The 13,600-nt window shown below is 31.5% G+C and overlaps 2 protein-coding genes across 5 annotated transcripts; one reads left to right on the forward strand and one right to left on the reverse strand.

Moving 5' to 3' along the window:
• Positions 1-221: 221 nt before the first annotated feature.
• Positions 222-7,730, reverse strand: LOC8260754 (alpha-galactosidase 1). Of its 2 annotated transcripts, XM_048379007.1 has the most exons (16): positions 4,797-7,729; positions 3,609-3,695; positions 3,388-3,446; positions 3,226-3,282; positions 3,057-3,091; positions 2,801-2,904; positions 2,559-2,634; positions 2,318-2,376; positions 2,158-2,223; positions 1,945-2,028; positions 1,599-1,663; positions 1,217-1,299; positions 1,010-1,100; positions 832-881; positions 583-726; positions 222-489 (listed from the first exon to the last, which is right to left on the reverse strand). In XM_048379007.1, exons 2-16 carry the CDS (start codon positions 3,632-3,634, stop codon positions 391-393), a joined length of 1,098 nt encoding a protein of 365 aa, XP_048234964.1. In that variant the 5' UTR covers positions 3,635-3,695; positions 4,797-7,729; the 3' UTR covers positions 222-390. The 2 variants fall into 2 exon arrangements, with proteins under 2 accessions (XP_048234964.1, XP_002513155.3); XM_002513109.4 differs by having other exon boundaries at positions 3,609-7,730.
• Positions 7,731-10,448: 2,718 nt separating this feature from the next.
• On the forward strand, positions 10,449-12,977 carry LOC8260755 (transcription elongation factor SPT4 homolog 2). Of its 3 annotated transcripts, none has more exons than XR_007217436.1 (5): positions 10,449-10,740; positions 10,851-10,942; positions 11,122-11,177; positions 11,413-11,545; positions 11,674-11,836. XR_007217436.1 is itself a non-coding variant. In XM_002513110.4 (5 exons), exons 1-5 carry the CDS (start codon positions 10,651-10,653, stop codon positions 12,827-12,829), a joined length of 351 nt encoding a protein of 116 aa, XP_002513156.1. In that variant the 5' UTR covers positions 10,463-10,650; the 3' UTR covers positions 12,830-12,977. The 3 variants fall into 3 exon arrangements, 2 of the variants coding, with proteins under 2 accessions (XP_048235520.1, XP_002513156.1); XM_002513110.4 differs by lacking the exons at positions 11,413-11,545; positions 11,674-11,836 and adding exons at positions 11,864-11,925; positions 12,779-12,977 and having other exon boundaries at positions 10,463-10,740; XM_048379563.1 differs by having other exon boundaries at positions 11,413-11,841.
• The last annotated feature ends 623 nt before the right edge of the window (positions 12,978-13,600 follow it).

Consider the following 13,600-nt stretch of genomic DNA (forward strand, 5'->3'; position numbering starts at 1 on the left):
GTCAAGTCCAGATATACCATTTTCCATCCAGCTGGTTCGTTTAACCAAAAGCACCATAGCCCCTTTCCACTCAGATGCAGAATTTTGGTAATCCATTTCGAATAGCCAGGTATTTCCCAAGCTGGAAAAGTAATATGTAACTGCATGGAAAACCTCCATAATAGAAAACTTGTGCTCTATTACCATGAAATCTATTTTCCATGGAAAAAAAGATATATATGTATCACTACGAAATCCAATTGGATTGATCAATAGAGTCGTACACTGACAGTATGAGTTACAACAAATGACCATCAACTAATCAAATGTAATGTTTTCCTGAGAAAAGAAAAAAAAAAGTTGCATATTCCCTTCTCACTCTCTTGAACTGTCAATCACTGGTACGTGTATTTATGATGACGAGATGGGCGTCAACACATACATCTTGCAGGAATGTGGATTTATGTAAGCTGTCATGTTTCCTTGGAATGGTTTCTCCAGGGTATGATGCTGGTGAACGTAAAATAAATTTTCCATTTCAGTAATTGATTAATTAAAGGAAAGAAATTGTTAAGAGTTGGTTTAATGAAGTAATTCATGTACCTCCCAAAGATCTCTAGCTTGGACCACAATATTGTTAGAATTGAACCCGATGTCATCCCAGTGGGCTGTCAATGGGGAACCCCATGTCTTTCTGTTCACCATTAGTACTACTTTTCTATTCCCTGAAAGCGGTCCTGCCCATATCTGAATATATATATATATTTTCAACAAGACATACATGTATTTTGGTAATAATCACACACAAGATGGCATATGATAGTATACAAAGTTTATTTCATTTGTAATTACCTCTCTTTCTCCTTCCATTCTAACTTTTCTTGCCTGAACTCCCAACTGATCTATATATGTATATATAAGAACAACAGGTTAATGGAGAAAGAAACATCTGATAAGAAATTGATAGTTGAGCCTCAGTAATTGTATTTTCATTAAGAAGCCATATATCTTAATATATATTAGTTCTTACCTTGATTGACCGCAATTACCTCCTCATTACCAATGATTTTCATGGTTTCATAGTTCATATGACGTATATCGCATCCTAAAAGGAGGGGTGCCTACAATATTTATAATTAGTTAACAAATGCTGAATCACTAGTTCGTATAAATATTTAGGTATGGGATTTAGGGTATATATACATATAATAGTGAAGCAGGAATCATGTATACGTACCTTGGAGATGGCCCATATACTAAAGTGCACCACATATTCACTGTATTTCATCCCTCCATTGCCTACTTCCAGCATGTCCGGGTCTGCTCGAGAATGTTCCAATTAATGCTCTTTTACAATATCATCAACTATTGTTCTCATGCTCATTTCTGAATATTACTTTCAGATATATACACTTATCAATTTCAGTATTCCAGCTATGTTTAATCCTCATTTCTTTAAATTCAAGCTGTCTATACATATGTGTGTGCGTGTGATCAGTTCAAGTAATTTTTAGACTAATATATTAGTAAGGAGAAAGATAAGAACATATATAAAAAGCTGAAATGAATCGTTGCTTATTTCACGAATTCCAAATGAAAATAGATAATAATATACTAACCATTCCAAGCTCCAGGTTTGGCATAATTAGCATACACTTCGTTCAAGTCAGCTATCTTTAGCATGCTAAACCAAAGCAAAAGAATATAAAACGCTTTAGCTGAAAAGTGAACTAATGACCAATCAATCTTCTTTAGCTGAAACGATATTTAGAATTAGCTGTCTGAAGGTTAAATATATATTTAGAATTAACTGTCTTATTCTTAATGAGACTTACTTCTAGACTTGTAGTTATTTGTTACATTTGTATGCTAGAACTAGCTAAGCCATGCAATCATAGTTTTGGATTGATGAAACAGTAGTTAGAGAAATTGCAACAGAACTGGAGTATATATACAGTTTTAAACCTTTCCCATGAGTCGGAAATGTCATCAGTAGTTCTCCAACTGTTTGCAAGTTTGGCTCCCCATAAAGCTGGACGCATGTCCCCCCTATTTAAACCAAAACCAGAAAGCCAAGCAAAAAAAGAAAAACAGAGATAGAGAGACTAATACATATTAGATGAAAAGTAAATTACGGACTAATGAAATATATAGAAAAAAAAAAAGCCTAAGCATTACCATTCACACATAGAGAAAAAAATTGGACGCTTAGTTTTCTTCAAGGCACGAGACATGGCAAGGTATCTGTCAATTGGAAATGTAAATAAGAATTAATTCATTCTGGCATAAAGACAATCATAAACAAATACTACTCTGTAATTAAATAGAAAATAACCACCTTATTGTTGGTCTTGTATCATCGTTGTAACAGTTATCATATTTCAGGTAATCAATTCCCTGAATTTTAAAATTTGATACATGAGTTTGATGCTCATGATACTTGCTTAAATATACAAAAGTTTTGCTCTCTTCTCCCTCAGTCGGATCATGAGGAAGCATCTCATCGGGATAAATTGCTATAATTCTAATATTATAATATGCATGCATGCTTCCAAATTAATTAACATTAATATTAATACCCAGGAAGCAAACGTCTTTGCATCTTTCTCCTCCAATCCAAGTGAGCCTGGCATTCTCCCACTGCATGTTCGATACCTTGTATATAATAGAGAACATATATAACTCAGAAAGTTTACGTCTTCGCAATATGGATCACAATTTTAATATTTGAAGAGTGGTGTTTTTTTAGTCAAGTAGTAGCAAAGCAAATTTCAAGAATATATATATATATATATTTTCCTGCCCTAGTGGAAAATCTCACCCAGAGTCGGCATAGATTCCCATCTTAAGGCCCTTGCTGTGAACATAATCTGCAAGAGCTTTAATCCCGGATGGAAATGTAGACCGGTTGGCCACCAGATTTCCCTGATATATATTTTTGTTAATTGCAAATTTAGTTTAGCTATAAAATATATATATATTTATATGCATCTGTGAAGATTGTATATTGATATATTTTTTTCCTCTGAATCCGCGACTTGGAGGGCAGCTCTGTCTAGAATATAGAAAAGACTAACCTTAAAATCACGATCATATGCACCCCAGCAATCATCTGTTAAATAGAAGATTAGTTAAATCAAATATCTGTTCATAGTATATAGGTCTAATTCAAATATATATAGATAATACTAATTAACGTAATATGGTTTTTTGTATTCTGTAACTACTGCAAGTGTAGATGCCTACCTATATTAACATACTTGTATCCCCGCCTGGCCAGCCCGCTTAACACGAGTGCATCAGCTATTCATGCGTATATTAATTTATAAGCAGGGTGTACATAATTTGTATTTGAGAATAGATAAAATCAACTGGACAAATTAAGATTAAGGATACAAATGAACTGACCAGTTTCTCTAACCACAGTCTCATTTATTTCACAGTGAAAGTGATTCCAGCTGTTCCAACTGTAGTAATAATTAAAAACAGCATAAAGGATTGATGAGTTAGTACAGACTTTACTCACAGTAACACACATACACACATATATATATACACAATCTGGGATAATGCATGCATGCTAAATTATGAACTGCTAAAAAAAGAAAGGTACATAAACATATACATACCCCATAGGAGGGGTCTGAAACATCATAGCAGAAGCACCGTCTTGTAGTGGTGTACTGAAGTGAATAGATGGTGGGAGGGGTTTGGATCTAACAATGTAAGCCAAAATGCACAATAAGATTAGTAGTATGGAATTTGACATCTTGGCACTCTTTCGTATTCGGTTCGCTTCTGCTGTGCGGATGCATTGATCTCTTGATTTTAAGTACTTTCAGCTATTTATATATACAAGTAAGTACGTACTGATTACTCGAGTTGCAGATCTTTTGTTTTTTTTTGTTTTGGTTATAAGAAAGAGTTAAAAGTGGGTGGGGTTGTGTGTATAATATATAATATATAATATATATATCATAGAAAAGTGAGACAGATCCTTGAGGAACGCCTTGGTCAGCGGTTATGGATAAATACTTTTAATTTTAGCAAATTCACAACATAAGACAACTCACATGGGGATGGATGCATTACTATTGTTTCAAAAAGTATTAATTTAAAATTTTAAATAGTACAACACCAATAATAAGGATCAAGTTTGACGCCTGAATCTATTGATAAAGTTCAATTTACTTCTTTGAGTCAATAGTTACCACTTTCAGCTTATTTCAGCCCCCATTTTTGAGGCAGAAAGAAAAAACTTATATAAAGATTAAAGAAAAAACATCAAGTTTACATTAAAAGAAAAAAAAAAAAGCCATCTTCTTTGCTTTCTCTATTTAAAAGAAGAAAACTATCATTTTCCTTTTGTTGGATGGAAAGCTTTTTAGTAATGGAAAACAAAAGAGAAAATAAAAAGTTGGATTTCAATTGCTATAGTAAGCTTAATAGCTTTGTGGGTTTTGAATCAAGGATATTATGGAGGGAGATTATTTAAGTTCACTTTCGATTCAAAGAGTTTTCTTGTTAGATTTAATTGTTGCAACTGTAAAGTTTGTGTTCCAGAACTTGTGTTTCATTGATCATTCAGCTGGTCTTTTATACAGTACTTGTAAACAGAAATACGAAAAACAGATTAACAACAAATCTAAAAATTTTATCTAGCTAAACTTCCTAATCTATCTGTTACGTATTTGTTTCATATTTACTTTAAAATTAATGTCCTGCTAGCATTCTCCTAAAGATAAGTAACAACTAATCAACCAAACTAGCCAAATCAGTTACAACTATCAGAATACACATCAGCTTCAATATCCTACCTCAAGTTGGAGTATGAGGATTACGAATGCCCAATTTGTGAAGAAAAAATTCGAACCGTGCACGTCCTAAGGCTTTGGTGAATATGTCAGCTAACTAAGCATCATTGTAAACATAAGATGTAGCAACTACGCCATTCTTTATTTCATCTCGCATAAAATGACAGTCAACTTTGATGTGTTTTGTTCGCTCATGGAAAACAGGGTTAGCAGCAATATGCATCGCTGCTTGACTGTCACAAAACAAAGGCATAGGTCCACAATGCGACACGCCCAAATTCAGCAACAAGCCTTTCAACCATTTGACTTCACAAACAGTTGCAGCCATGGAGCGATACTCTGCTTCAGCCGAAGATCGAGAACCGTATGTTTTTTCTTAGTCTTCTAAGAAATAGGAGAACCTCCAAGAAAGATGAAGTATCCGATAAGAGACTGCCGAGTCAGGGAACATCCACCCCAATCTGAGTCGCAGTATGCTTGGAGCTCTAGATTACAGTTAGCTTTAAGAAGAATACCTTGCCCAGGACTTTCCTTTAAATATCGAACTACACGTAATGCAGCTTCCCAATATTCCTTTCTGGGTTGTTGCATAAATTGAGCCAAAATATGAACATTGTAAGTTAACTCAAGACGAGTAAGACTCAGGTAAATCAATCGCCCTATCAATCACCGATATTTTGTTGGATCATCCAGCAAATCACCCTTAGCCAAAGCAAGATGATGGTTCTGCTCCATAGGAAATCTCGATGGCTTGGCACCTAAAATTCCAGTCTCATTAACGATATCCAATACATATTTTCGCTGGCAGAGAAAGATTCCTTCTGCAGTCCGTGCCACTTCAATGCCCATAAAATATTTCAAAACACCCAAATCCTTCATATGGAAGCACTTACTTAAATACGATTTAAATTTTACAATCATATATGAATTATTCCCACCAATAATGAGATCATTAACATACACCAGTACCACCAAATAAGTCTCACCTATTGAAGCTTATGTGTATTCTAACTCTTTCTTCTTGACAGACCAGCTAATATGCCTTGTTCACACTAGGTAATGGAGTAGTGCTCATCATCCAAACCCATCAGAAACTGATGAAATTTTTCTTCCTCGCGTTTCTTAATCAATTTAGCTGCAATATCACATTTACAGCCCCCATACTAACATATTGAAATCACATTGTAATTTACCAATTCTTCCCACACCTGTTTTAGTCTAGCATAATAATTCAGAAGTGAACTACCTTGTTGTCTACAATTAGCAGGCTCTGCTTTTAACTGTTGTACTCGTGCACCATCACTTACCGAAAAACAATCTTTAATATCTTCCCAGAGATCTTTGGCTATCTCCATGTGTGTCATGGTAGATCTCACTGTTGGCTCGATCATATTCAAGATCCATGACACAAGCATGGAGTTCACTGTCCACCAAGCTTCCAATTCATCATCATCTTCGTCTAGTTTAGTGAGAGTTCCATCAATGAAACCAAATTTTTTCTTAACTCGCAATGCAGTTCTGATTGATCGAGCTCATTCTTATCCCCTCGCAGCTACACTTGGGTTATGATGTTTCCTGGATTGTCATTTGAAGACAAGGTATATGGTGACACTTTCTTGCCCTCACTCATATTTAGTTTTAGAAGCCAATCAGAGTTCTAATGGCTCTGATACCATGTAAAGTTTATGTTCCAGAACTTGTATTTCATTGATCCTTCAACTAGTCTTTTATACAGTACATATAAACAGAAATACGAAAAACAGATTAACAACAAATCTAAGAATCTTATCTAGCTAAACTTCCTAATCTATCTATTACGTATTTGTCTCATATTTACTTTAAAGCCAATGTACTGATAGCATTCTCTTAAAAATAAGTAACTAACCAAATCAGTTACAACTATCAAAATACACATCAACTTCAATAGCCATTGTAATTGTAGGCCACATATTTGGCTGAGAAGGGAAAACAAGAAAAGGAAATAAAGAATTATGACTTAATATGAAGAAGAAAATGGATGCACTTGGGATAGTCTCGGTGGAGGCTCTTTAGTAGACTATTTAAGACTTGCTATCATTTTTAGATGGTCTAAATTTTTTAGCATTTTAATCTAATTTTTAACTTTTTAAATTTTGCAATTCAAAAAGCTGATGTGTCAAGTAAAACTTGGTCAACTACTACTTATGTCATAATAGATTGCCATATAAGTGACACGTGAGAACAACTATAGTCCTCTAGAGTTTTGCTTTAGAAATCAATTCTCAAAATTAAAGTATTATAACTGTATCTTCTTCGTCTAACCCTCAAAAGGTCTTTATTATTCTCATCTAAATATTTATCACTCTCGCATATCTAAAATCTCCATTCCTCCCATCCAAATCAATTAATCTAAAATATGATCTTCTTCCCATTCAAAAAAATAAACTGATCTCTTGGACTGATGAGAGAAAGCTTTGAAACAAAAAAAAAAAATCAGAAAATTAAAATCATAGGCAAATGTGATGATGATTTTGGTTTTTCACCACTGTTGCAGCGAAAGAAAGCACCTGGGTAAACCTGTCTGCAACCGCAAAACCTTTGCTTTCAGCCACCAAAGATCAAATTATCAATAGTTGTAGCTTTCATAAATGGAATCGAAGTCGGAACCACAACAACAAAAAATGGCTTTGATTTTTACAATATCACCACTGTGCGTGCAATTTCACCATATATGCTTTGAGCTTTTCAGTTTTTCTTTTTTTCCTTTTTTATTTTCTGCGGTACAACGATAAAGAAAAGAGAAAGATTTTTTATTTTCATTCAACTATAATTTTAATTTTAGGGATTACAATAATAACACCCTATTTTGTATTAATTTTAGAGTTTAATTTGGGATTGACGTGTATCCTATATGGCAGAACAAAAAATTAACTAACACATCAGCTTTTTCTCAACAGCTTCTCATAGAAAATTACATGGATAGTTTGAATTGTAAAAATTGTAAACTTTATATTTAAAAATTGTAAAAAATACGAAAAATAGTGATTAAATTTGCAATTAAATCTTTTAAGATTGTATATATAGTGGCTACGTGTAGCACCCACATCGCGTAAGTTAAACAATTAAGAGTGATATTTTCCGAGTGGAATAGATATATTTAGTATTATATGGGACTACTGACACGTGCAATTTATATATTTTTTAAAAATATCGAGTCTAATTGATGATTTTTGTCAAAATAAAAATCATCAGCTTAATGCATAATTTTTTATTTCAACTAGTCACAAATTAATATATAATTTTTTTTGTTTTAACCAGTCACACAACTATCTTCTCCAATATTAAAAAATTATAATCTTTATAATTTTGTTACCTTTCAATTTTAATCTTTTAAAGTTTAAAGTTTATGCAAATCTCATTATTTTGTAAACATATTAATGTTTATTTAAAATGACATTTCAATATAATCACATAAATTATTTATAAAAATAATAATAAAAATATTAAAAAATCTATAGTTTAAATTTTATGAAATTTAAATTTATAATTAAAAAATAAATATTTTATATAGATTTTATTATTGACAAATATATTATTTATTTTGTATAAAAAATATATTCCTTTAAAACATCTTATGTATGTATGATGCACTTTTTGATTATAACCTATGATTAATGAATTTTTGTTATATATTTGATAAACCGTAAGTAATACGTTGATAAACCTGTTGCTAGTAGATGATGAACTGGTTGATTATAACTTATAAATAATAAATTTATAAAATTTTATTATATATTTGATGAATCTCAAGTGATACTTAATAAATTTGTTGTTTGTAGATAAAGAATCTATTCATTAATAACCCATGAATACCGATTTATTTTTATGCAATATGGTATGTTCATTACATAAAACTTTTATATCCATTTGTTGATGATACAAGGTTTATTGTACTATAAGATATTCCATTCAAAAAAATAACTTTATTTTTAAAATTACGAGTAACATGATAAACCTGTAGTTCATATATAATGACCTCCAAGTGATACTTTAATAAACCTGTTGTTTGTAGATAATGAACTTATTCATTGTAAATGCATGAATACTGAATTATTTTTATGCACATATAACATGTAAAACTTTTATATTATTTATTAATAATATAAGATTCATTGTACTACAAAATAAAACTATTCTATTTCAAAAATAAATTTATTTTTAAAATTATAAATAACACAATGAATCTGTAATTTATATATAATGAACTTGTAGTTCATATATAATGAATGTCAAGTAATATTTTAATAAATTTGTTGTTTATAGATAATAAACTCATTCATTATAGCCTATGAATACTTATTTATTTTTATACACATATGGCATATATTCTTTACATAAAGCTTTTATATTCATTTGTTAATGATATAAGCTCAGTTGTACTATAAAATGAACCTACTCCAATTCAAAAATAAAATTTATTTTTAAAATTATGAACAACATGATGAACTTATAGTTTATATATAATGAATTACAATGTGCTACAAAATGAATTTATTCCATTTCAAAAATAAATTCATTATTAAAATTATGAATAATTAACAAACTTATTATTTATATATAATGAACCTCAATTTGCTATAAAATGAACCTATTCAAAAATAAAATTGTTATAAAAATTATGGATAAAATGATTAACCTATAATTCATACATAATGAATCTCAATGTCTTACATAGTGAACTTATTATTTTTTAGCAATGAAACTATTATCATATTTTAAAAAGGAAAATATTAAAACTTGTTAAATATGAGTTGAAGGTCTGAAGAATGAAGAAAAAATAAAGAATTTCGACTCATTGAAAATAAGTTCTTAAAATCTATAAATATGCATACTATATGTATGAGATAAAAAAAATGAAGAACATAACAAAAAAAAAAAAAGAATAACAACTTATGGAATTTAGTTTGAAATTCTAAATAATAAAAAATCGAGAATAGAAAAGACAAAATCAAACCAAACTCTTAAGAGAAATTCACAATTTTATTTTAAATCAATAATAATAAATAGAGCATTATATTTGAATTAAACTTTTTTATACGTGTGTCCTAAAATTTAATTTTTTAAAACGGTAGTATTTTACACGCTGAATATATAATGAACAATATATCTAGTACGAGATATAATTTACCATGCCTTAGTGTATTAGAGATTTCCTTTCTATGGGCCTAAATGGGCCTTTTATTTACAGTTCAAAACAATTATATTTTATTAAAATTCCGCTATATTCCTTTTGTACTTTTTCGGGCCAAGCCCTTTCTTCTAATGCAAATTTATTCGGTAACTCTATCTTAAAAATTAATAAAAAAATTATTATTTTACTGTATAATTTTTTAAAAATATTTTTTTTATTTAAAAAAAAAATGATGTGAACGGTTGCTTTGTTATTCTTTTATTTTTTAATTATTTTATCAAAATAAATTTTAAAAAATTAATACCGTATTTAACAAATTCAAAAACTATAAATTTTTTATTATTTTTATACAATAAAAAATATTTATACTGTATTTTTATTAAAAAAGCGTATTTTTATTATTTTTTCAATTTGTTTTCTGATTGAAATAAAAAAAGTTGTGACGAACTTGGGCCGAAGCGTCGTTCGGAGAATTTGAAAGAATTAAAGGCCCCGCTGGAATTAATCCAATTTGCTCGTTTGATCCAATATTGAGATCCATGAACAGCAGCAACCATGAAAAAACACTCCGACTAGTGATGCTATGGTTCAAGAGTGGGATTGAAATTGGGTTTTTGGGTAGAAAAAAGGAAGGTAATTCCAATTTCTACAAGCTTTGAGAAGAAGAAGAAGAAGAAGAAGAGAGCAATGGGAAGCGTACCGGCACAAATTCCGACGAGCTTTGGGCATGAACTGAGGGCATGTCTTCGTTGCCGTCTGGTCAAAACCTACGATCAGGTCTTATTTTCCCTTCTTCTTAATGTTATTTTCTTATCCTCTACTTCTTTTTTCTCAAATAATAATTACAATAATAACAATAAGACTATAAGAGGTTTGTATAATTGCAGTTTAGAGAGTCGGGATGCGAGAACTGCCCCTTCTTTAAGATGGATGAAGATCATGAGCGTGTCGTCGATTGCACTACTCCTAACTTCAATGGGTATTTCTTTCTTTTCTTTTCTTTTTTTTCTTTTTTTCAATTGTGTGTGTGATTGCCACTTTATAATTCTTCCTAAAAAATTGAAATTTTTTCACCTCAATTTGAGGTAGTTCTGTATATATATGTATTCTTTCCACTACTTTTTTTTTTTTTTTTCTAATTAATGTTTTTGCTAGCAGGATAATTTCTGTCATGGACCCAACTAGAAGCTGGGCTGCTCGCTGGCTCAGAATTGGTAAGTTTCACTGTTAGTGTCTTTATTTCGCTTTCTTTTCATATGCATCAACCTACTTATTATTCCTCTTTTCTACTTCTTCCTCTTGTCGAGTGATACATGGATTGTCATACTCTGGGCTAGAAGCACTGTTTCATCTCTGTTTTATTTATCAAACTTGAATTCCTGGAAAATATTAAAACTCTGGCAGGAAGGGATGTTCTATTTACTACTTTGTTCTGATTCACTTTATCAGATACAGACATTGTTGCAAGACTGAACATTTCCTTTTCGAAGTTGGCACTAGTAGTTATCTAGCAAGTTCTATTTTCTTACCAGTGCTGCAATTTGAAAATTTATAGTTCGAAGATGCGTCTACTCCCATATAGGTCAACTTTCATTCTATTATTCTATATTATTCCCTCCTTTGGTATAATTTTCCTGTAATTCATCCGTATTTGTTTTCTATCACATCAGCTATTGGTATTCATTAGTATTTCTTCCTCGTTATGTCTAGATAAATGCACATAAGCAAAGATATGCAGACAACCTGAAAACATGCAATAGCATATTTTGACACCTCCATCAGGGACTGGTTTATAGCGCTGAAATGTTGTTCTCCCTCTTGATACTCTCTGCCTATATACAATTTCTTTACCAGGCTATTAAAACCCTCTGTTCATATACTTGTTTTAAATCTTCCTCAGGAAGATTTGTCCCTGGTTGTTACACTCTTGCTGTCTCAGAGGCATTGCCAGAGGACTTGCAGGTTTTTGTCTTTGTACCAAGTGCAATTTATTATATTTCTTCTTTAATTTCAAATTAATTTTTCCGCATTTTTTTTTATTTCATTTACTTAGCTTTTGGTAATCATTTCCACTTGTATTAATGTTGCATGCTAAGCGTAATGTTCATCTCCACATTTCACCTGCCTGTGAACATGTTGAGGTTTATATGACATAATCATAGCCAACCATATAGGTATAACTATACTTGTTTATGGGAAAGGAGGGAATGATGTTAATAGGTAATACCTGTTTCTGGAAAAGCTGGAATGATACTAGCAGCTACTAATATACTGTCTTTCGGTAGAAAGATGGAATGATTCTAATAATATCTGACATTTTATGGTATTAATACTCCTGTGTTGTCTGCTGCTTATATTTATTAAAATTTAGAGATTGCACAGTGGCTTCTTTGTGCTGTGTAAACATATTGAAATGGGATTAAGAAATAAAAAAATTGAGACTTGAGAGAATCAATGCGAAACTAGTGCTGATTTCAGAACACATTTGTTTAGACCACATAGTTTGGGTCTTAACCTCATTCAGTTGTTGAATTTCTTTTTTCTTTTTGTTGTGAAATGATTTGTGAGGAATTGGTTTTACATGACATGGTTAATTTTGCTTTTGCCTGATAACTTAATGCGTTTTAAAATGGTTGCATTTTACGCAAGAGAATCATAAATTAAATAGGCACAACGGGACAAGAAATTGATAGTGAGCATTTGATTTTATCTTTTATGATTATAATTATTTTTCCATGTATATGTTTATTTGATTGTACGTTGAGGCTTTTACGTGCATGATCTGATTTGCATGTCGATTGGCCATTCTTTGCAGGCATTATGTGAAGAAGAACGTGTGCAGTACAATCCACCAAAACGTGTATAAGTGACCAGTGAACTCAGTTTAGTCTATAATGTATTAAGATTTGAACTTGAACGTTTTCAAGGAAATGAGGCAAATAGGGTTGTATCAAGTAGCTGCTTCGAATGCAGTCTGTTATTTTAATAGTTGATATTGATTTGGAGATCCTAAATGCGTCTGATACTTGGCTTTTTACTCGAGGATGAATAATTAGTAGTAACCTTTGGAACAATTGAAAGAGCAGAGGTGGAGTGGAATACTCATTGTTGTCCTTTCCATGGCTAACAAGCCATTAATATGGTTTCTGTTACAGAGTGGGGATGACCCTAGAAATTTCCGTCCTGTTTAATTACTATTATTTTTCTGTGAAGATAATATGGTATTCTGGTTCTTATCATAGAAAAAATTGGTTGATGAGAATAGAGCAGAGTTTATAAGAGAAAGTGACGAGAGGTGGACTTTAATTTTAAAGAGAAGTGGAGGTTGATGATAAATTTGTTTGTTTAACTGAGGAAAAATGTATCTGACGCAGAGAGAAAGCTGAGGTAATCGGGTAGCCCTAACAGACTGGATAAAAATGAACGATTGAGCATTGAGCTTAATCTTTTTACCTCTGATACTCTCTCAATGAATATGTGTATTATTGCTTGCACGAGTGCAGAAAGCAGCTTCACTCAATTAATTAATTAATTCTTTTGTTAAGAAAAACGGTGGGTCGCGCACACAAGAAGTTGGCCTTTGTGGGCTGTAGAAGAATGACGTGGAATCCAGAAGTAAGAGCAAAGTCCTAGACTA

Source organism: Ricinus communis, chromosome 9 (genome assembly GCF_019578655.1).
Source record: "Ricinus communis isolate WT05 ecotype wild-type chromosome 9, ASM1957865v1, whole genome shotgun sequence".
Lineage (NCBI taxonomy): Eukaryota > Viridiplantae > Streptophyta > Magnoliopsida > Malpighiales > Euphorbiaceae > Ricinus > Ricinus communis.